The 23,608-nt window shown below is 41.5% G+C and overlaps 1 protein-coding gene across 2 annotated transcripts in view; it reads left to right on the forward strand.

Moving 5' to 3' along the window:
- Window positions 1–23,608, forward strand: part of myh11a (myosin, heavy chain 11a, smooth muscle) — a 31,102-nt gene continuing 7,494 nt past the window's right edge. Inside the window, exons 1-28 of one of the 2 annotated variants that reach the window (XM_018739787.2) lie at window positions 1–103; window positions 5,269–5,629; window positions 5,947–6,103; window positions 10,311–10,338; window positions 13,524–13,623; window positions 14,278–14,304; window positions 16,698–16,790; window positions 17,099–17,162; window positions 17,421–17,519; window positions 17,804–17,947; window positions 18,179–18,274; window positions 18,401–18,519; window positions 18,794–18,946; window positions 19,051–19,224; window positions 19,420–19,593; window positions 19,801–19,915; window positions 20,051–20,244; window positions 20,441–20,562; window positions 20,712–20,781; window positions 20,909–21,069; window positions 21,227–21,335; window positions 21,466–21,597; window positions 21,684–21,890; window positions 22,087–22,224; window positions 22,317–22,440; window positions 22,522–22,693; window positions 22,972–23,184; window positions 23,425–23,569. In XM_018739787.2, the coding sequence (XP_018595303.1) occupies window positions 5,288–5,629; window positions 5,947–6,103; window positions 10,311–10,338; window positions 13,524–13,623; window positions 14,278–14,304; window positions 16,698–16,790; window positions 17,099–17,162; window positions 17,421–17,519; window positions 17,804–17,947; window positions 18,179–18,274; window positions 18,401–18,519; window positions 18,794–18,946; window positions 19,051–19,224; window positions 19,420–19,593; window positions 19,801–19,915; window positions 20,051–20,244; window positions 20,441–20,562; window positions 20,712–20,781; window positions 20,909–21,069; window positions 21,227–21,335; window positions 21,466–21,597; window positions 21,684–21,890; window positions 22,087–22,224; window positions 22,317–22,440; window positions 22,522–22,693; window positions 22,972–23,184; window positions 23,425–23,569 (3,672 nt within the window). In that variant the 5' untranslated portion in view covers window positions 1–103; window positions 5,269–5,287. The remainder of the gene's footprint in view (window positions 104–5,268; window positions 5,630–5,946; window positions 6,104–10,310; window positions 10,339–13,523; window positions 13,624–14,277; window positions 14,305–16,697; window positions 16,791–17,098; window positions 17,163–17,420; window positions 17,520–17,803; window positions 17,948–18,178; window positions 18,275–18,400; window positions 18,520–18,793; window positions 18,947–19,050; window positions 19,225–19,419; window positions 19,594–19,800; window positions 19,916–20,050; window positions 20,245–20,440; window positions 20,563–20,711; window positions 20,782–20,908; window positions 21,070–21,226; window positions 21,336–21,465; window positions 21,598–21,683; window positions 21,891–22,086; window positions 22,225–22,316; window positions 22,441–22,521; window positions 22,694–22,971; window positions 23,185–23,424; window positions 23,570–23,608) is intronic. The other variant, XM_018739796.2, reaches the window with a different exon arrangement.

The following is a 23,608-nucleotide window of genomic DNA, read 5'->3' on the forward strand; positions in this document are numbered from 1 at the left end:
CGGCGCGGTGAACTCGGACAGTTCGCCTGTGGAGTTACCCCGCGAGCACCGGACTCTCCAAAGCCTCCCCCACCCGCGCGTTAAGAAGCCCTTCGCCGCTCCTGTGAGTAGTGAGTACCGAGTACTGAGTACCGCGCTCCGGCGCCGCTCAGCTGACAGCTGCGTCCCTCGTTTGAAAGTAAGCGTTACATTCCCCAAAGTGTGGGGAGGACAAGTTTGAAAGTGCACGACATACTAGGATGATTAGTGCGCAAAACAAGAAGAGTAAGTGTAAATGTGACACAAAAGCAAGTATTACATGTATTCGTTTAGCTCCCACTTTTCCTTCAAAGAAGACGTACAGCTAGTATTTTTTACGCACTTAGTTACACGCAGCTGAGTAAATTTTACTGGTGCGATTGGGGTACCTGGCTCCAGGTGCTACGGCCGGAGGTGGGACTCAAGCCTACGCCCAGCGGGTCCAAAGGCGGCGGCTGTAACCACTACACATTACCAGCTCTCCCTTTCTTAAACTTAAAGTGAATACATTTCTTAAAGTGACCACGATGTAAGTCACTCAAAGGGAGAATAAGCGTGTGTAGCACACAAAAAAGTCATAAACCAAATATCAGTAGACAATTGATGAAAGAAATCTTAAAAGCTGGCGTAACAGCCAAAGTATCAGTGTTTGGGATTGCTCCAGTACATAGGGATTTTACATCTTCAAAAACTTGGATTACACCTTAATCAAATGTAGCACTGCAGAGCTGTAATTCGAACCTGCGACCTTGGGGTGTAAACTTAAAGGCAGCAGGTGCCTCTTCCACCAGCTATACTTGGGTTGTTTCAGAACAGTAATAAACAGTGTAAGAATGATAGTGTTTAAACTAGAGCTTAAACTGCAAGCAATTTATCTGTAAAGTGTACCATGGGGTGGTGTCAGTGCAATGATATGGGGAAATTGCACTGTGTAGGTGTGAAAAGTTGACTTTGCAGCAGAACATCTCGCCCCCATCACACCAGTTTTGACTAATATGTATAGAAGCAGTTATGAGTGTTATGTGTTTCCACCTGTCAGACTTACGGCATGAGTTAATTTGTGATGCGCTGTAAGGCATCTTTCATTTTTCAAACTCGGGGACAGAAAGTAATGCTCCATATATAACATTTACACTCGGAGAAGAGAAGTTTTTGAAAGGCTTAAAAAGACCCAGGTCTGTTTATTTGTGGTTGGAAACAATGGTGTGGGAAATGGAGGAAACAGACTTTCAATAGAGAAGAAAGATTGTGAGCTAAACCCAGCTGGAGCTTTTCCTGTTTCACATGTACACATGACAGTTTCTATTATGCTATGCAACTAGACAATAAACTGTTGGGGAATACAAAGTTTACAGTAGTCTTTTCAACCTGTGAAAACGACCCAGTCATTTTACAGGTTTATCATTTTATCATTATTTGCATAGGAAGTCTGCTAATTAATTGCAAGACATTTTTTTTCAAGGCTTTTAATCTGGTTTTATTGATGCTACTGGAAAAGTACATTGAGAATAATACTTCTAATTATCATAACTGGCTGCAGAATTTTAGAAGCAGTAATAGTAATTTGCACGATGCATCACAGAAAGTCAAGCGCTTATCATTAAAGTAGTCTTACAGCCTTAATCCGTGTTTACTGTATGTTTCACTTCACTAATCCCGTCTGAAAAAGAGACTTGGAGGTTTCACAGAACACTGAAAAGTCGGGGTCTTTGCCAGAGATGTGTTTGGTTTCATGACCTCACATCATTTTTAATGTGTGCATCTTTCTGTTTTCATTAATACAGGACAAATCCTAAATTGAGCATGGTTCTGAAACACTGGCAAGATGCATATTCTCCTATTAAATGGATGAATAACGCGTAAAACTCGGATGAAGACTGCTATACAGACTAAATGTTTTGTACTATAGAGTATGTAAAAACAAAATTTAGTATGTATACATGCAGTTGAACAAGAGAACTGGATCCTTTCAGTAAAAGCTGTGTAGTAAAAGTAACAGCAAAACTCTAGACTAAACTCTAGACTGTGTACTCTAAATCAGAGTACGTAAGGTCCATATAAATGAGAAGACATTGGAATTATTTTGTGAGACAAAGCACCGTAATTTGCAAATTTCCAACAGTTGTTTCGTTCCCCTCCTGTGTGCCAGCATGTCCCTTTATGGGGTAAAACATAGTCAAACCCGTAGTACACTAATCTCAGTTAAGAATCATATGTTAATTACCTAAATAAAGACTCCGGTACACTTCCAGAAATCAAGTGTCATTACTGTGGATTACTGAAACTAATCAAATTGCATTTTGGAGGCCGGTGGAGGGGGAGTACTGCGAGGAGCTGAATGCAGGAGAAAAATATAACCTTTCACATGCCCAGGGGTCATTGTTCTATCTTTGAAATAGGTGGTCACATGATCTCCTGGGCATCAGTCCCGATTACACAGGACCCAACGACCCGCATTAATGTTTTTCTTTCCTCAAATTGGCCTCATTGTGATAATAAAAATGTATGTATTAACTGTATTAAAAATTAGTGTTTTCCACTTCTCATTTTAAATGTCCATCAAAGACAGTTTCATGCGATTTTTAGAAATAAGTATTATTTGTAAGGGTAGAAGTAAAAATGTGGAGAAAGTTTACAGTTTATACACCCTTTCCTTGCCAAAGCTCTCATATCCAAAGGTTGGGTATACAGCTGCTCAGACTGAAATATGTTGCTTCTGATTGTTCATACTTGGAGTTTTAAACACAAGAGACGACAAGGGACAACTGAAAGATAATTTCACTGCTTTGTACTCTTGTTCGTCGTACTCTTAATTCCCTGAGCCAAGTGCCTTAAACAGTGTCCAATTCCACTGGATTTTTTGCTTAGAAAGATGCAGTTTTGACAAATTAAATAAACATCGTGAGTTATGTACGAATGTATTTCTGAAAAATTGATTTCCCCCCCCCTTCAGCCAAAGGAACTTGGAACTTTTGTTTTTAAAATAAGAAACTTAAAGGGATGAAAGCTTCAAACTTGCTGTGCTGAAATTTCTAGTGTTTCAAATAAAGCGTTCATTTAACACTGTCAATAAGTAAATGCTTCACCGCCCCTTTCCCATCTCAAAAATTTTAGAGGTTAAATGCTTTAACTTTACATTGACTGTCCTTTAAATGACACCAGTGACTGTAAATGTTCCTCTCTCAATTTTTTTATTTTTTTATTTTTTAATTTAAATATTGCCGATATCTTTGTCCTGTGCAAAAATTCCTGTCTTCTGCCTTTCATCGTTTTCTTCTGTTGGGTTTGATTTTGTTTGGTTTTCTGGTTTAGTTTTATTTTCAGCAGGGATCCAAATAAGCATTTCGCTGGGCGGGGGGGGGGGGGACATCTAGGGTTTCATTCATATGTGTCCCCACCACAGTGAGTGCTGACAGACCATGACTTGTGAGGGCTGTGGGGAGCAGCTGGGCTCTTTAATCCACAGCATCCTCAAAGCACGGACCACTCCGGCACTTATCAGCAAACTGTCAGCCTGTCAGCACAATTTAGACATCCGTCTCCAGTGCACGCTGAGGGGAGACGGGGGGGGGCTTCCACCACCACTGTAAATGAGGCTTGTTAATATGAGATTCAAGCCTCAGTCTCAATGAAAGAAGACTATCTAAAGTGCAGCACAATGTTGCGTGAGATATCAGATGTCGAAATCTTTGTTTTCTTTTCTGGATTGTTTTCTCTGGATTATGTCCTTACAACAAATAAGGACTGCAATAAACTTTTCATCCAATCAGTTTTTTTTTTTGCCAAATGTTAAACCGTATGAAAAATGCAGATACACCCTTTGCTGGTCTCTGGGTTCACTGGGGATCAGACTGCTCTCAGATGTGACTGCACTCCTGAGGTTGTTGGTCGGTCTGAAATGTGCCCAAGGGGCTTACGGTCTGCACTGGATGGTACAGGGACTCTAAAACATCTGTGACTAACCAGTGGACAATGTGGACCATCCCTGAGAGATTCCACTCCTCCTGTCCATTTATATGCACACCACTCATAAATTGCTAGATATGTATAATTTCTTTAAGCAGCAGTCTTACATGGGCACAGCAGCACCTCACTGCATTACCAGCAGTGTGTCCCACAACATGAAAAGACTTTTAATGGTTTGTCTCCTATGTCACTGTAATGTTTCCAAGTATTTTGCTTAACAGAGCATAATGTCCAGCATTTTAGCACAGAACTTGGCAGGAGACGGAATAACCATCTCTGCTGAAATGCAACTATATTATCATGCACAAATTTCCGTTTAACATCCCAGTAGCAAAATAAGTATAATAATGGCATAACAAGCATAATAATAAGTTAAAGTGCCCCTGCTATCATTTAATGTCACTCATGACTGACAGCTTAAGCAGAGCGTTATTATGAGGTATCCTCTTAATATTCATATGTTGTTCATGAGCGTGTTAGGGGCGCAGAGGAACATTTAACTCCAACCTCCTGTAGCTCCCTGCTCTGTGTTATCATTTTGGCATAAACTACGAGCCTTGCTGCAGACATATTATTCCCTATAAGGGCTTTGTTTGGGAGTTCACTTGCTTCGCTGTTTAGGTCTACAAAAAGAAGGCTCGGCAGTGAAGGTTCCCTTATATGGTCATCACAGCATGGTACCGCAGCTCTGGTGTACAGAGTAACTGTTATCATTGCTGCTCTAGCTGTTTTACTATATATTCTGTCACTGCTTTTTCCTCTGCTCTGCCGGCGCTTTGGTGTTTGCACGGTTCATAAAAGTAAATGGCATTTCTTTGTCTTAATTGTAATGTGTTTAATTCCCGGGCATTGCCCACAGTGCTAAATTAGGGTTTGCGGTTTTCTCCGCTGCGGCATTTGTGTATGTGTAGGGAGAGGGGAATCTATGAGAATGAGTGCTCTTAGGGAGTTGCACAGCTTCTGGTTGATATAGAAAAGCTGTGTGACGTAGTGTTGTTTTTAAATGAATTTCCGACCTATAGACAAAACACCGTATGCATTTTTTTTTGTGGATATAATTGCACAAGAATACTTTTTAAGAGACCTTCATGGCATTCTTAATATTTTTTCATAATTTCATAACTAAATATACAGTTCTAAATAAATATATTCCATTAAAATACTCTATAAAACTAAGTGTTGATCCGGTTAGCGGTAATTGTTTACGTTTTTCTAATTGGATAATAATTATTTCAAACAAGATCTTTCGGAAAAACGGTGATGGCAGTAATTGTCTTTTTGCAGTTCGTCAACTAATTCCAAGATGTCCAAAAAATCCTTAAGCGAGGACGAGAAGTTCCTCTTCGTTGACAAGGACTTCATCAACAGTCCTGTGGCACAAGCCGACTGGACCGCAAAGAAATTGGTGTGGGTCCCGTCTGAGAAGCATGGGTTCGAGGCTGCCAGCATCAAGGAAGAGCATGGAGAAGAAGTGCTGGTAGAGCTCGTGGACAATGGTAAGAAGGCGACCGTTAACAAGGATGACATCCAGAAGATGAACCCACCTAAGTTCAGCAAGGTGGAAGACATGGCTGAGTTGACATGCTTGAACGAGGCGTCCGTGCTGCACAACCTGCGGGAGCGGTACTTCTCTGGTCTCATCTATGTGAGTGTTACCTTGGGCCCAAGAATGAAAGGGAGGGGTATGGCTTCATTACACTTGGAACACCATACACTCTTGAGTACCTTCACATGGAACTATAGCGTATGGGGTACAGTAAACACTTTTGGCTGAATGTAAAGAGAACTGGCCTTTGAAAGAACCATCACTGGAACCACCTTAATCATATAGCCTGTTTTGCTGATTCCGGCCTCATTCCTAACTTGCCAAACGGTATTCTGTAGAACTCATCCCAATATGAAACAGCCTGAGTTCAGAGGTATAAATGTGTCAGTTCTGATGGTGTGCTCTTTTTCCCACAGACCTACTCGGGCCTATTCTGTGTGGTGGTGAACCCCTACAAGATGCTTCCCATTTATTCTGAGAAGATCATTGATATGTACAAGGGGAAGAAGCGTCATGAGGTTCCTCCTCACATCTATGCGATCGCTGACAATGCCTACAGGAACATGTTGCAAGGTAACCTATGCACACTTTTGTGCTCCACTGCTGGACCCACTCTGGATTCTTCTTTTAAAGAACCACGAATAACAAATATTTGTCAGATGTTTTTATAAAGTATTGAGAAATCCATTCAGTTGTATATAGGTTTCACGTTCACAAAGACAAAGGGCTTCATCTGGATATGAGCTACTGCAAAACATGCATGTCTCCCGAACTGTCGTCTGAATACTCCGTATTGATCGACAGCAAACAAATAAACAGTTAATTAGCTTCTAGCCTAATATAAATTGGCCATGTCTACTTAGGCTTTGGTTCTTAACAGTAACAGCAGTTTAAAGTGGTATTTCCTCAGCTGAAGGGCCTTCTGACAGCATTGAGGTTTTGTTGTAGGACACTCTAAAAACAGCTGTGGGATGTCGTATTATTCTCTTTACCGAAATGTGAGGGCTTCGTGAAATGCATCCATCACAGTAACACTGCCTTGAGTGACCACGGTGAGTTATAAGATTGTGGGAGCTCACCACACACTTCTCTGCTTGCACTTTGTTTACAGATTGCTCTTGTCAAATGCATGTGCACTTGTCTGGAGAGTGCCAGCAATGACGAATTTCCCTTTCTTGTACACTCTCTGTAAACTGAATTAGTAAGAGTTCAGTGGGATGCCACTCTCTTCATATTCCCTACGTGAATGTTTAAGTGTAATTGTTGTTAAATAGATGTACAAGATGGACTGTTATAGGTGTAGTGTTGTACATTACTTTATGATAAACGCTAATTTCTGTGGGGGACATGGTGACGTGGCGGTTTTGGCCAGGTCCTGCTCTCTGGTGGGTCTGGGGCTCGAGTCCTGCTTGGGGTGCCCTGCGACAGACTGATGTCCCACGACCGGCTCGCCGCGACCTCGCCCGGCAGCATGGGGCGCAGGGTGGGATGCCAGCCTGTCGCAGGGCAGCAGTACAGTAGATCTGTTCTATCAGGAACTATCTTATGCCAGCCATACTTTCATTCTGGAGAACTGCTAATTCAGTACTGGATCGCACTGGTCTGGAGCTTATGCCAGGAATCGCAGAGTGTACGGTTCAAGATGGGTGGAACTATTGCAGGGCCAGTCATGCACAGCACACATGATCGACAGTTCGCAGTCACCAGTTCAATGAAAATGCATCAATGGGCCATGGGAAGAAACCAGAGTACCTAAAGAAAACCCTTGCAAACAAGGGGAGAACACAAACACTATACTGACAGAGCTGTATTGGAACCCACAGCCCAGGAGTTTTAAGGTGAAATGGCTTCTCTCTGCACCAATGTACCGCCCCGAACTGTCTTATGGTCACATCCAGTTGAAATTATGTTTAATGTGTTCTCCATGGGACAAAATCAGAATGATAATGACATGTGTGCAGTAATGAGCATGTAGTCCCTAGCAAGGCAGATAAATGAGCACATTCTTTTGTAGGTGTGATCTGCCATCATTCCTCTAGTAAAGTAGCCTACGTACTGTATAGCCTACAATATATATGATTGAACAAGACCTGGCAGTGTGCCTGTCTTATTGTACTGTATGAGGGTCTATCACTGCTCACGCACTGCGCTCTGCACTCTGAATGAGGAAAAAAAACCACTCCGGGGGTTTTGTTATGAAGAAATGAGATCATGGTTTTGCTCTGTTAAACGAAATCAACAAACCTTTGTGGAGTTTGTGCAATATGACCCTGCAGGGGTTTATTTCACTATTGCTCAAATTGTAATAATATGTAAGAGCACCGAGTTAGGTCAAGAGCCCATGCCAAAGCCAAATTGGAACAAAGATGACCTCACCTTTTAGTCTTTAGATCTATTAATTTTCCTTACTTATTCACTCAAGGGTGGGGAGCACTCTTGGAAGGAAAAGAAGGGAGGAAAAAAAAAAAAAAACAAAAGAAACTTAAGTAAACTATAAATGTGTGGTCGTTTTGTTAAACAACAGAAATAATTATTTTATCAGTTGGTAAAGTTTTAATGAGACAATTTATTTTACTGCTTTATTTCTTTAAGTGACAACAGGTACACTGTACACCTGAGCTGCAGTACCATGCTGTGATGACCATATATTTTTCATCATGTATTGGTTGCTTTCTTAGTTTATGCAGTTATAGCTCATAAGTGGAAGTAATTATGCTAATAATTTCTTCGATCAATGTTCACTGCAGTTATCAAAGATTTTCCCCAAATGTTTTAGATCCTGAAAAATGTTCCAGATGCTTGCGTATTAACATTTGGAAAAAATGTCAGATTTCTTAAGCACCTGCACTTCATCTCCATGCTCCTTCTTGATTGCTTCTGTTAAAGTGAATGAATATTTAGCATTGATACATATTTCTCATTAGTGTGTTTCCAGCCAATCAGAATTGGCGTTTTACTGAAGCTGCCGAATTTCTGGCTTTCTTAAGGGTCTCAGTAATTCTGTGTACTTCTAAATCAGAATACGGGTTTTGTCATAGTTCAGAATACTGAATTTTTCAGCACAAACATGCCACCGAAACTTTTGTTTACACTGTCCTTCAGTGTTGTGTACATGTAGCTCTTTGAGTAAACAGGGTAAAGAAGCAGCATAGAGGAAATAGGTCTCCAGATGAACACAAACAGAGTGAGTTTGGATTGCTAGGCGTAACTGTGATGTTCTTCCTGCACAGTCAGTGTGGCATGTTGAACAGGTCACAGATATCTTTATGAAATCTATACGCTATATATGATGTATAACGATGTTGTAAAGCGTCGTGGAATTCGGGTCTGATATGAACACATGAACTTATTATTCGGAGTATTAATTGTGAAACTTTCCTGTTAGATCAGAAGTATCAAGGTAAAGCATTAGTGTTGTTATATAAAAAAATTATATTTGACAGCTGGTAGGGTAGTGGTTAGCGCTACGGCCTCTGGATCCAAAAGTCGCAGGTTTCACCCCCGCCTCCGGCTGTAGTACCCTTGAGCAAGGTATTTCCCTAAATTGCTCCAGTAAAATTAGCCAGCTGTATAAATGGCTTAACTTGTAATATCTGTAACCTTAACATTGCAAGTTACTTCTGAGAAAAGTGTCAGCTAAACGAATAAATGTAAATTTGTATCCACTTTTTTAACAGATTTACTGTATATAATAATGCAGTGTAACGTAGGTAAATCTTGTCCCCAAAAAAGCAGTAAACTTTCTGTAGTTATCAGCAATCAAAGCTTGTGCTGATTGTGGGCAATCGGAAATTTTGTCCTCGGCAAGATCAGCATTCCTTGACCAGGACTGTAAACAGTTTGTATTTGAAGCTATGTGAAAGATAAAGGGAATTCCCATAAATTGCTTGAAAGATGGTAAGCGATAAGTGTTTTGCTAGATGTAAGCAAACACCTAAATGGCACGACAAATTCTGGTCTTTATAATCACTGCGAATGCCGCGTACCACATACTCTGGAAAGTCCTCGTGAAAGCTTTGACCTCGTAGATCCTGAAAGCCATCCATTGCCTCGCGCTCCCTCAGTCTCGCATTCTCCGGCGCGAGTTTAAACCGCTGGATGTCCCTGAGCCTGCCTTAATTAGGAAGAAATGGAACAGGCAGCATTTTGTGTATGGAATTAAGTCCAGCCAAGTCATGTCCATAATGAGGAATAGCTGCTCCCAGTGTTTACAGTACGCCACAGCCGTACACTGTTGCGCTCACATAGGTGTCCACCTGATCCTGTAGGGACCTTTCAAAGGTCTTTCCATCTGGAGACTGTTCTTTCCTCCTTGTTTTACTACATGTGCCATATACGAAACTCTAATAGTATTCGGAGGCCCAAAACGGTCAGGATTGTGTAAACGCAAATAATCATTTGTTTAGTCTTACTTGATGGCTGTCCCTTACAGTCTTATCAAAGACTCCCAGTTCAGATGAACATGTAAGGATACGTTTTAAAAATTCCCATAAATGGAACGGCTTTATTTTACATGCGTTGCCTGTTTGCTATTTCGGGGAAAAAATAAGTGCAATTCCGCTCCCAAACTCATTTAAAATCACATTCATCCTCTTGGGTTTCTCATTCCAGCGCTGAGGCCCATTTTAAGAAACATTCAGATGTTTCATTCTTTTTTTCCTGCCCGTTTCTTTTTTTCCTTACGTCATTTGCCTTCATAAATTCATCAGGCAGCTACATACTTGTTAAAGGAAATAGCTAACCTGATATTTCACTTTTTTTTTTTCTTTCCCCCCCACAGATCGAGAGGACCAGTCAATTCTCTGCACGTGAGTGAACAGTAATTACTATAACCAACATTTACTGTTTTTCCCTTTTTAATTTACAGAGACCCAACAAGTACTGAAATAGGTTCTTTCTAGAACAGGTCAGCGAAGTAAGGAGAAGGTTGTCACGATGGTGTTTTAGAGCCGTGTTATATACCATTATAAGGCAGTGTTATAATCGTGCTGCAGTGTCATGGCAACCATTGAGAAACTGTGGTGTGTTTGCAGAGACAGCGCTGGGAATTTGCTATTATAGCTGCGTGGAGTTTTGAATTGAGTGGTATTTAAGAAGAGGCAGACAGGAAGTCTAGAGGATTTTTCATTTCACGGCTGCAGTGGGAAAGGTCCAGATGAACCCAAGGGTTCAGCTCCCCTCAGAATTGACCTCCCTTCACAGGAAACCAGCCCTATGTCCTGATTCTAAAACCACATCCATCCTTAAGAGTCATTTCATTAGTCTGCGGCAATGTTTGTGTTCGTTTACTTAATGTTCATCATAAGCAATGTTGAGAGTTGTGTTGACTGAATTAGGTTTTTTTCCCTTCTCTTTTCTGTTAGTAAAATTTTATAAGTAAAAAGTAGTGTATAAATAAGTAATGTTTTATAAATGCAGAATCCTCTGCTGTTCATAAGGTTCTGTACTTAAAATCCAAGCAGATTCACCCTATTTTTTGTTGGTCCCTACGTTTGACTGACCTCACGTACAGAATTGAAATCACTGTTTCATGATTTGTCCAACAAGAGATGCCTTGACATGTGGCCTCTGTGGTTAAAAAAAATATTCTTCCCACAAAACTAGAGGTCATGCCAGATTGTTGGGAATTGCACCGCAGCAAAGCATGCTATTTCAGCTGCTATGACGAATGCTGCGTTAATATAGAATGGTACTGTACCCTTGAGATTCCTGCAACTTATGTGGATATGCTAAAAGATAAGGTAATTTATTTAAACAGTAAGCCTTTATTTCAGTTTCTAAGCTTTTGTTCTTGTCCCCATTAAGAAGCCCACATGGGCTGCATTAAAGGGTTCAGCTGGTAACCCTAAATGAGCCATTTCTTCGGCATTCTGCCAGGCTCCTGTGAGAAAGCCAGTTGAGGATAAAATTAACCGATCTGGGCAGAGAGTTGTGAAAGCGCGGAGAATCCCCCCAACACATCCTCCTGGAGCTCGTCGCTGGTGCCCGGTGTCCCATGTGCAAGATGACCCAAAGGTTCCCATATCGAGTGCAACCTGTGGGGTTAAGCAGACTTTAAACATGATCTTTCAGGCTGAACTCTGGCTCTCCCACCTTTCCTGTCTGGGCTCTTGTGACGGAAATGGGAGTTCTTTTCCCAGCTCACTGCCCTGAGCGCTCTCCTCCCCAAATTGGCTAATGCCAGGATGTAGTGTTCACTGATTGCATCTTGGTGCTCTCTCTATACCACAGAGTACTTTCCTGTGGGTTCTCAGTTCTTTAAGTGCCCTGCCTACATGTTGATGTTGCTAAACGCTGAGCAACAACAATAAAAACCAAATCACATTCTCAAATGTATATAGCGACATGGATAGTGCATTGCGACTTTAGAGAAACATAACAGCTAAAGGAATAAATAATAATAGAGTGGTAAGAAGTTGTCACATTTGTACTTAATTTCTTCACTTGAGGGAAGCTAAAAGTTATTAATCAACAGTGCAAAAATATCATTATGTATTGGCTATAATGCTATGCATAATGGCATGTTCACTTCCTAGTTGTTTACAGGGTTTCTATGGCTAATAACAAATATGTTTAGTAATGAGCCTAGAGGCCTTAGTCTTCTTCCCAGGTCTTTGAAGAAAAATAAAATCAATCAGTTTTAGCTTGGAGCTGAAAACTATTTTTGGATCCCAGTATGTTGCATTGCTTTTTGAACAGAATTTTTGCAAGGCAGCAGCAGCAATTAATTTTAGCTGCCACATAACGGAAACATTTTGCTATTAATATCAATGTATTTTTAAATCAATGGATGCGAGGAAACATTAAGATGATTTAGGTCAATGAGAAGAGGTATAATGTGTTTTCAAAATTTTTACTAGTACAAAAAAGTTACTAATATGAATTATAGCATAGCAGCTGGTAGCATAATGGTTAGAGCTACTGCCTTTAGATGCATTCAAACCCCACCTATTGCTGTAGTACCCTTGCGCAAGGTACTTACCTTGAATTGTTCTTGTACAAATTACCCAGCTGTAGAAATGGGTAAAGTAACGTAAGTAGCTTTCACCTGTAAGTCACTTTGGAGAAAAGTGTCGGCTAAATGAATAAAACAAGTTATGATGCATTTGTTCCACTCTTTGGAATTTGTACAAATAAAATTTCACTGCATTTTTATTTCATCAGTAAATTCTTCCTTAAAGTGCGGGAACTTAGTTTGTATTGTAACTATGTTATGCTGCCCCTGTAAACCATCTTTACATGTAGAGAGCGGATGAAAAGGCAACCGTGCCAAACCAATCAGTGTATAATAAGATGTGAGAGGTCTGGAGGAGTAGTGGCCAGGAATTGCCCTGTACTTTAAACTTTTTATATAATCTTAGCTGTACTTAATAAGTAAACCATATGGAAGGGTAAAGAAATTATTTTTCTATCGAATTTCAAAAATGGACCTAAGTAACCTTTAACACACATATCAGACTGCGTGACAGTGGGTGGTGTTGATAGGTTCATGGTGTGACATGTCCAGAAGCCTCCCTTCGTGTCAGTCAGAGGTGTCGGCGCTCACGTGGTGTGGAAAGCAAAGGGTTCGGTCATGGTCGACAATGGGCTTTCCGACGGCGTGTGCCGGATTCCTGCGTGTGCTAAACAAGCCCATTGCAGGGCCTGGGGAATCACTGGCCTGTTTTGCCTTTTATGGTGTTGTTAGGGTTAGCTGGTGGGCTGGAATCGCTCGTCGCTTTGTCTCTTACATTAGAGATCAAAGGAAAATTAGATCTGCGGGAACAGACGTAGGAGGTGGCGCTGTCACTCTTCATAGACCGTGAGACACAGCAGTCTACACTGCAAGCACTGCAACAAGTCATTGTGAAAATCGATGAGGTCCGCGAACGTCGTCATAGTTTAGGTGGATGAGGAATTACCATGTCTTTTTTGTGGTCAGTGATGAAACTGGTGTGATGTTATGGTGACTTCCCCCCCCCACCTCATCTTCCTCATCGCCCCTGACCCGCAGTGGAGAGTCTGGTGCTGGAAAAACAGAGAACACCAAGAAGGTCATCCAGTACCTGGCAGTGGTGGCCTCCTCTCACAAAGGCAAGAAGGACTCCAACGTTGTGAGTATCAGCACCCGACTGCCTCCGCCCTCTGTCCGAGTGGCGTCAGTGACCAAACGTGATACTTGCAGCAAAAGGGGGGGAAAAAAAGGGAACATTTTTCTGCGGTAATGCAGTACTCAGAACTTGTCACACATACTCAGGCCGACACTTTTTCATCTGTTGAAAAAAAAGCCCGACTCTTGGGGGGGGGGGAATCCAATTAGCATGAAAAGGATCAACTTTTCATTTTGTTATGGGAGACCTGTAGCTATGGCGTCAAAAAGGCTATGAAAACTTAATCGAGGTAATCAAAAAATGCAAATGTTTTTGTTACACTGCAGTTCTTGGAAGGCTCCTTGCTTACCTTTGCTGTAAACAAAGCGGTCACTGAGCACCAATCAGCAGAAATGCATAAGTCAAGTATACAACATTTAGTGCCAAAGGAAAACAATGCTAGTAAGATGATATTTTACCATACCATAAAATATTTACTTAAAAATGTTCTGAAGTGAATTAGCAGATACGCTCGACTTTAGCGTTGAGCCGGCTTGCGTCGCAGCTGCCGTCTTGTGACATCCGAGTCACAGTCCTCGCTCCAAGAGAAGGCGAGCGCTGTGGAATGTTCAGGACGCCTGTAAGGTTAACTTCTCTATCACAATTTCCTCCAAATAGCCACAAGGAGGATCGCAGTTTGCCTACGTGAGTAAAAAGAGAATGCCTAGTTTCTGTTTTCGTTGTGTGTGTGTTTTCCGTAGGTTCCAAACTGCATGCCAGCGTGTCTCACCCGGATAAAATACTGCAGTAACATTACCCCTGTGGAGTGACTTTCCTGTCCACGTGGGCCATCGCCCTGAAATAACACTGACGATAAAAACTGCAGTTTGTAAAATAAATACAGTACCTGCAAAGTTATCTAAAGCTTTAACATGCAACGTAGCATTTGGCTCACGTTGGCGAGCTGTGTGGGTAGCGCAGGTGCAATAACATCACTCTTATGATACTGATGTTTTTATGCAGTATTTTTATTATTCAGGGTGTTAGATGACATATTCTACTCTGTACCACCATAGTGGGGACTTTATACGAATATTTAGCCCTTTCACTGTCGGCGCTTGAAGCTGACATTGAAACGGTGTGTCGCACAACAATGAGCACAGTGTGAGCATGCCCATCTCTTTTCTTCCTCAACGACGGACCTCTCACGGACCTCCTCTTCCTTACCCACCTGTCGGGGAGTCCCACAAGTGCCTTTACCAACCGTAGTACACTTTGATGCACAGTGTGGAGCTCGGAAACACTTGCAGCAATGACCTCGTTGCCACCATAGTGTCAACCCCAAAGTGCTTCACTTTGAGGCCTAGTTGAGGCGACGATCCGACACGAAAAGCAGCTCTCCTGACGGACTCGGCCCATTCGAACCGTACGTACTGCTACGAGTGTAAGGCTCGGAGGAGCGCGGCGTGCTCTTCCGCTACAGAGAACTTAATCCCAATTTAATACCATGTTTACTTTTGCCATCTTCAGCTGCCCCTTACCTCAGGAGTGCTGTAAAGTCGTGATCGCGTATTCCAAAAAAAAAAGTCACAACATCATTTCTAAGAAGCGTTTCTCTGTCTGTGTTTGTATGTCCTGGCGAGCAGTAAATTTTCCATCTTTTCTTCCATCGTTATATTTAACGCTGTCAGTGTCCAGTAAGTCTCTCCACTGCTTGCTTTTCTTTTCCGCTGTTCTGCTGTCTTTTTCTCTCAGATTAGCTCCGTCTGGTAGCTACCTGCCTCTCCTCGACTTGTGCAATATGTAACCTAGATATATTAATATGGCGGTGTTTTTATTGTTAACATAGTGTCATTAACAAGGTTACTATCCGCAGTGAAATCGGGGACATTAATTGGAGCTGGTTACTCTGTTGGAGAGGATTTGCATGCTGAGGAGACTTTGTGTCAGATGTTCTCAGTGAATAATTTCCATGCAACTCGGTTAAGATGTCCTCAGGTAGACAGATCCCTCCTCTCGGCCCCACTGCTCAGCTGACTCCCCAGCCTTTGATCAGGGGATCAGTGCTCCTCAGAGTGACACTGAGTCTTGATGCTTCTGTTTCTGCACCTTGACACCAGCAGTGTTCTCTCTCCAGGACGCAAAGAGATCACAGAATATATTTGACTCTTAATGCAAAACTGGTAAAACTGCTCATACGAAGAAGAAGAAATTTGAAAATCAGGCTGAAGGTTCTTCACATTTGAAACGGATCGCAAAAATTAAGCTTAAACGTTGTATCAAAGTTCAGCGCTTTCGCAGAGTAATGCATGAACTCAGGAAACGGTAACGGCAAGTCACCATGAGACAGACTGAGAAATGCACGGTCAATGCTGACAAGTTAACTCGCTTTAATAAGGAAGCATCATATTTCACTATGAACCGTTATCTCAAAATCATCAGGGGATGAATCCTGGCAGCTAGCTGTGTCGTGTAATGCGATAACACCAGCTGGTCACATGAGTCAGTGTTGAAAGCACATGAAACCCAACTGAGTTTTTTTTAAAACCCAAGTTTTCTCCTAACTTGGTCACTTCCACATAACCAGTTGTTAAGGGAGGAACTGACACAAGCACACACCTCCTGCAGTGCACACCCAGTGGCACGCCTCTTTTGTTTCTCCAATGAAAGGGAACACAGGCCACTTTGTGTTTCCTCTACCTTCCCACCATAGGTCATTAGTGTGCCTGTAGACACCTGTATGGAGGTACACAGCCGTTCACCCTTTTGCCACTGGTGAGGAGGCCCCCAAGCGCTGGTTATTTCTACGCTATTTGCTTCACCCCAAATAGTCATTGTCACCCACCTATCAGTCTGATGGCCTTGTCTTGTGATGTATGATTTGCAGACTCAGAGTTGCAAGGTCAGAGTGATTTTAGTTTGTCTTTTATTGTTCATATATTACCTTTACACGTCTATTTCTGTGGGCATGTCTTAATGTTTCCGTTTCCATTTTGCTTTCGAGCAAGCGGTAAGCGTAACGGTTTCCCTCGGAGGCCACAGAATTTGAGAGGTTGTCTGGAAGCGGATGTCATTAACTTGTCGCACGGGTACTTTAGGGGGAGCTCGAGAAGCAGCTTTTGCAGGCCAACCCCATTCTGGAGGCCTTCGGAAATGCTAAGACCATCAAGAATGACAACTCCTCTCGCTTCGTGAGTGTACCTCATTTTGTCAGCCTCAGAGACACATATAGCACACGTTGTGTGTGTGTGTGTGTGTGTGTGTGTGTGTGTGTGTGTGTGTGTGTGTGTGTGTGTGTGTGTGTGTGTGTGTGTGTGGTTTTTTTTCTTTTTTTTTCCTTCTTCCTCCTCCCTCCCCCCCACATTCTTACCACAGACTAACAAAGGACACCTCATACATTTATCATAACTTTTTAATACTGTTCTTACATGTGTTGTACATTCCATACATATTTACATACTATTTTCAGTTACCTATATTTCATGCTTTCTTCCTACAGGGTAAATTCATCCGCATTAACTTTGATGTGACAGGCTACATTGTTGGAGCCAACATCGAGACATGTATCCTGAAGTAACGTGATTGAGAAAAGAAGGACTTCAGGAATTACATGGGTTCTTTTTACTTAGCCTGGGTTATTTAAATCCAACTGCTTGCCTCTCCATAAATTGATATTGTGCACATTCTTTTGTAGCTGTATCTTCTTAGTTGTGATATCAAAGCAGGTAAATTATCAGCTGGACAGTGACAATATATCAAACAAGTGGGAGACTTGTTATTTTGGGAAAAAAAAAATCTTCTTAACACAGTTATCACTACAGACTTGCTGGAAAAGTCTCGCTGTATCAGACAGGCCAAGACGGAGAGGACCTTCCACATATTTTACTATATGGTGGCTGGGGCTAAGGACAAGCTGCGTGGTAAAAATAACTCTTATTGCTATGTTGTGTCAATGAGTAAATTTCACTTATACTGAAGTTACTGTTGGTATATATTGGTGTCATTCACTGTTAGTTATGTTTGTGAGTAAGGTATTATATTTTCTGTATAAGGTGTATATCTGAAAATATGCTTATGATTTTAGAAATATTAAGGAAATATTGTGTGTATATATAAACATACTTGCCCTGTTCTTTCTATAAATAAAGTTGCAGTTTCAGTTAATCGGGCAAATGTATGTGATATTGATTGTACTTTTTCACAGAGGACCTGCTGCTGGAGAACTTCAACAAGTACCGTTTCCTAGTGTCAGGACATGTGCAGATCCCAGGTCAGGAGGATGATGCCATGTATGAAGAGACCATGGAGGCCATGGATATCATGGGATTCACTCAGGAAGAGCGGGCAGGTTGGAATATTCATTTGCACATCCTCACATGGCCATAGAATGTTACCTTCAACTCCCTGTGATTTACACCAGAAATTAATCTTAGATCTGAAGATGCTGAAGAAGTTTCACTGTTTATGTGTGTGTATGAACATATGCAAACGCTCATATTTCATGCAGGTGTTAGAAATTAACTCTGCTGCTGTATTTTCAGTTTTTTATGTTTATGTTCTTATCATATGTTGTCTTTAGACATTTTAAAGGTAGTCTCTAGCGTGTTGCAGCTTGGGAACATTGAATTCAAGAAAGAGAGGAACCAAGAACAGGCAACCATGCCAGATAACACTGGTGAGAAACAACTGAAAAGATGTATTGGAAACAGTTTCTTGCATTTATTAAGCTAGTTCTTCAAAGGACTATAGGATTCTGCTGGAATTTTCCTACTACTGTTAATCACTTGTTTTTAATTCTCAGCGGCCCAGAAGGTTTGTCATTTGCAAGGCATCAATGTGACAGATTTTACCCGGGCCATCCTCACGCCACGTATTAAAGTGGGCCGAGAAGTGGTGCAAAAAGCACAGACTAAGGAACAGGTAATGATATGACTATAATACCTGTTGTAGTAATTTCTGTTGCATGAAATGTTTGAGTGATAGTTGCAAACTGCTTTCTGTACGTTACAAAACAAGCAACAAGTAAATGAAGACTCTTAAATTTCGCTAGTTGGGCAATGTGCCTTTCTTGAATTTCTGGTGTAAAGAACTATGGTAAAAATATAGTGTGTATATATATATATAGTTAATTGTGTAAAGTGTCTGTTGATAAAGTACATTTAATAAAATGGTCTCCTTCCTCTTCTTCTGACAGGCTGATTTTGCTGTGGAGGCCCTTGCTAAGGCAATGTACGAGCGCCTGTTCCGTTGGATCCTGATGCGTGTCAACAAGGCTCTGGATAAAACAAAACGTCAAGGAGCCTCCTTTCTGGGCATCTTGGATATCGCTGGCTTTGAGATTTTTGAGGTAAGCAAAAGTCTTTGAGTTTCAAGAAGCACAGGTTACAACTTAAAATCTGTTTATTTATTTTTTCTTCTAAGCCACACGCTTACAGAGTTTTTCTCCCACAGGACAATTCCTTTGAACAGCTCTGCATCAATTACACTAATGAGAAGCTGCAGCAGCTCTTCAACCACACCATGTTCATCCTGGAGCAGGAAGAGTACCAGCGAGAGGGCATTGAGTGGAACTTCATTGATTTTGGCCTGGACCTGCAGCCTTGTATTGAGCTCATTGAGAGACCAGTTAGGCTACTTGCCTTCTTGTTCCATGTTCCTTCTCTTGGACTGTATTTTGTATTTATGAAAGCATATACAGTATACCTTTTTGGTTCCATAAGATATGGATATCGCAAACTATAATTTAATGTAGTGAATCAATTCTGTCATCATGTTGCAGGTCATGAGCTGGATGTTTAACACATACATATGTCCCTACAGAATAACCCACCAGGCATTCTTGCCCTTCTGGATGAGGAGTGCTGGTTTCCCAAGGCCACAGATGTCTCATTCGTAGAGAAACTGTTCAACACACAGGGCAACCATACCAAGTTTGCCAAGTCTAAGCAGCTGAAGGACAAGACAGAATTTTCCGTGCTTCATTATGCTGGGAGGGTGAGAAGAGGTTTTTTTTTTTTTTTTGTAGAAGTTGAGACAAGTACTCTTGACCTGTTGGTGTCCGTTTATGACACGTTACATAATTTCTGCCAGTTTTTCCTAATAAAATACCACAAAGGTCTATGCCTAAAATTTTTATATTTATCTTTCAATAGCATTTTTTTTAAGTATACTTCAATGTTAACTGCATGTTTTTAATTTTAGGTGGATTACAACGCTACTGCTTGGTTGACAAAGAACATGGATCCACTCAATGACAACGTGACTGCTCTGCTCAACAGCTCCTCAAATCCATTCATTCAGGATCTATGGAAAGATGGTAAGCATTGATGGCAACCTAAAGAGCAGTTTGTAAGAATGAAAAACACAAGCTACTTCAGAAACAGTTTGGGTTTCAATACTTAGATATAGTTAAGTAAACTAAGCTAGCTAAGCCCTGTCTCTCAACTTGCAGTGGACCGTGTGGTTGGCTTGGATACAATCGCCAAGATGTCAGACAGCTCTATGCCCAGTGCATCCAAAACCAAGAAAGGCATGTTTCGCACAGTGGGCCAGCTATACAAGGAGTCTCTTGCCAAGCTAATGACCACCCTGAATAACACTCAGCCCAACTTTGTGCGGTGCATCATTCCCAACCATGAAAAGAGGGTATGGAGACCATGCTGAATGCTGCTGATATGGAATCAGATGCTCTTAGGACGGTTACCTTCTCGTTAAATTCAGTATTATGGTGTTAGCTTCTGACAAACTGTTCAGTATAAAGCAGGAAAATCATTGCATGTTGTGTTTGTGTTTTTTTTTTTTTTTTTAATTATTTTTTTTATATCCCCCCCCCCCTCTTCAGGCAGGGAAGCTGGATGCTCATTTGGTATTGGAGCAGCTGCGATGCAATGGTGTGCTGGAGGGTATTCGCATTTGTCGGCAAGGGTTCCCCAACCGAATTGTCTTCCAGGAGTTCCGGCAACGGTGAGCAGCACAGACTTTTTTTTTTTTTTTTGCTGTGACTATATTCTGAGCAATGTCCAGTAGCTGACTAAGTATATTGTAATTTATACATTTAAGCAAGTTCAGAGGAATATTGTAATTTTTTTTTTGTCTTTATTCACTTAACATAGTTATGAAATCCTGACCGCAAATGCTATTCCTAAGGGTTTCATGGATGGAAAACAAGCTTGTTGCCTAATGGTGAGAAGAGAATTTTTTTTCTTGAAACTGTTTAATATTGATATTTATATGCAAATGTCCATAAATGTTTTTTCAAGGAATACTAAATCCAGGGAGAATGCAAGAATTTTCAAATTTCATCCTTTAGATCAAGCACTTGGATTTGGACCCAAACTTATACCGCATTGGTCAGAGCAAGATCTTCTTCCGCACTGGGGTATTGGCTCACTTGGAGGAGGAGCGTGACCTGAAGATCACTGTTGTCATCATTGCCTTCCAAGCACAGGCCAGAGGCTACCTGGCCAGAAAGTGAGTCTTGTTCATTCCTAAGCTTTTTCAGGTCAGCTGAAGTATGACTGATGTGTGTCAGTAGCAGTACGATTTGGAGATCTTATTGCCAATAGTTGAAATTTTTACATTTTATATTTTACCCGTTTTCTTAAAATTATACTTTAATTCTTTCTAGGGCCTTTGCCAAGAGGCAGCAGCAGCTGACAGCCATGAAGGTGATTCAAAGGAACTGTGCAGCCTACCTCAAACTACGCAACTGGCAGTGGTGGAGACTCTTCACCAAGGTGAGATATTGGACTTCATCTTTATATAATGCAATGAATGCTTGTATGTAAAGTATCTTACTTGTATTAGTTTGTATTATTTTTGTCCCAGATGCTCAGTGTTAAGGAAATCCTCTGATTTAACACTTAGGTCAAGCCCCTGCTACAAGTTACACGGCAAGAGGAAGAGATGAGCCTGAAGGAGGAAGAGCTCCAAAGAGTCAAAGAACAGGCGCAAAAGAGTGAAACAGAGCTGAAGGAGATCACACTAAAACACACACAGGTATGTTTATTTTTCCTTGTCATTTACCTGCACTGGGTGTGTAAGTGTGAACCACCAACTTGAAACAGTTTTGCCCCTGTATTCAGATGGTGGAAGAGAGAAACCGTCTACAGGAGCAGCTCCAGGCAGAGACAGAGCTATACGCAGAGGCTGAGGAGATGAGGGTACGTCTGGCTGCCAAGAAACAGGAGCTGGAGGAGATCTTACATGAGCTGGAGGCACGGCTAGAGGAGGAGGAGGACCGTGGACAGGCCATGCAGGTGGAAAGGAAAAAGATGCAGCAACAGATTCAGGTATGGTTTCATTCCTCACACTAACAAAGTTTTTCTTTCTGTAGCTCAGTGTCACAAACACACATACACACAACGTCCAGTGAAGTACATGCTGAATACCTACAGACGTATGTCTAAATGTATAATATATCATGATATATCTCATAGACTCCTTGTTGTGAAAATTGCTAAATATGTGTGTCTTTCTTGTACCAAGGATCTCGAAGAACATCTGGAGGAGGAAGAAGATGCTCGTCAGAAGCTACAGCTGGAGAAGGTGACTGCTGAGGCCAAGATCAAAAAGTTGGAGGATGATGTCCTGATCATGGAGGACCACAATAATAAGCTGCTCAAGGTAGTGGCTGCTGGTTAACTTTATTTAGGTAATATAGGATATCCAACCAAGTTCAACAAGATCCAAAAACTTAATACCACTTGCAATTTTAGGAGCGGAAGCAGTTGGAGGAAAGGATAGCAGATTTCAGTTCCAATCTGGCTGAAGAAGAGGAAAAATCAAAGAACTTGACAAAGCTGAAAAACAAACATGAATCTATGATTTCTGAACTAGAGGGTATGTACGCAGCGTTATAGCACATCTACAGATTTTTAATTACTCACACAAGTACTGTAACATTGTTGCACATTGTTATAGTGCGCTTGAAGAAAGAGGAGAAGACCCGACAGGAGCTGGAAAAGACCAAGCGTAAGCTGGAAGCAGAATCCAATGACCTTCAGGAGCAGATTGCTGACCTGCAAGCCCAGATAGCTGAGCTGAAAGCCCAGCTGGCCAAAAAAGAAGAGGAACTACAAGCTGCACTGGCAAGGTATGACCCTGAACCCCAAGGGCAACACTTGTTTTGTTTTGCCATGTTGGTCTTCATTTGGTTTTCAAATAAAACCCATTTCCTTTGAAATTCTCTACTCTCTAAAGTTGTTCTATGGATGATGAGTAACATTCACTTCATGTCAGTAGAACCCCGAAATACACATTGTTTGGTAGTTCAAAGAAGTATGTAGAATATATCAGTGCATTAGATTTAAAGTGTTTTAATTGTTAAGCGTCCTGCCTGAAGCAGCATATAACTGAGTGCTCACATGGCAGGCTGGAGGATGAGATGGCTCAGAAGAACAATGCCCTGAAGAAGATCCGAGAGCTGGAAGGACACATCTCTGACCTGCAGGAAGACCTGGAATCTGAGCGTGCAGCTCGCAACAAAGCAGAGAAGACAAAACGTGATTTGGGTGAAGAGCTGGAAGCCCTCAAATCTGAGCTGGAGGATACCCTAGACACAACGGCAACCCAGCAAGAGCTTAGGTGATGACTCCTTGGTCCATCGTTGTTTCCTTTTATGCCACACTGTTTCTTTGCAGTTATGAAATATTACTATAATATTAGTTATGAAAAATAATGTACTATCATGATATTGTTGGAAACAGTAACTGTGCAAAATCATTCCAAACAAACTGGATTACAGCATCTTAATTAGAATAACAATAAAATTATGCAGGTATTGTTTAGTGTTGCAGATGCCATAACTTGAGTGAATTTATGCAGGGCTAAACGAGAACAAGAAGTAACTATGTTAAAGAAGGCAATCGAGGAAGAAGCACGCTCACATGAGGCACAAGTGCAGGAGATGCGGCAGAAGCACACACAGGCTGTGGAGGAGCTGACAGAGCAGCTTGAGCAGTCTAAACGGGTACAAGCCTTTCTATGAGCAGGCATCATATAAATTTGG

This window comes from Scleropages formosus, chromosome 20, assembly GCF_900964775.1.
Source record: "Scleropages formosus chromosome 20, fSclFor1.1, whole genome shotgun sequence".
Classification (NCBI taxonomy): domain Eukaryota; kingdom Metazoa; phylum Chordata; class Actinopteri; order Osteoglossiformes; family Osteoglossidae; genus Scleropages; species Scleropages formosus.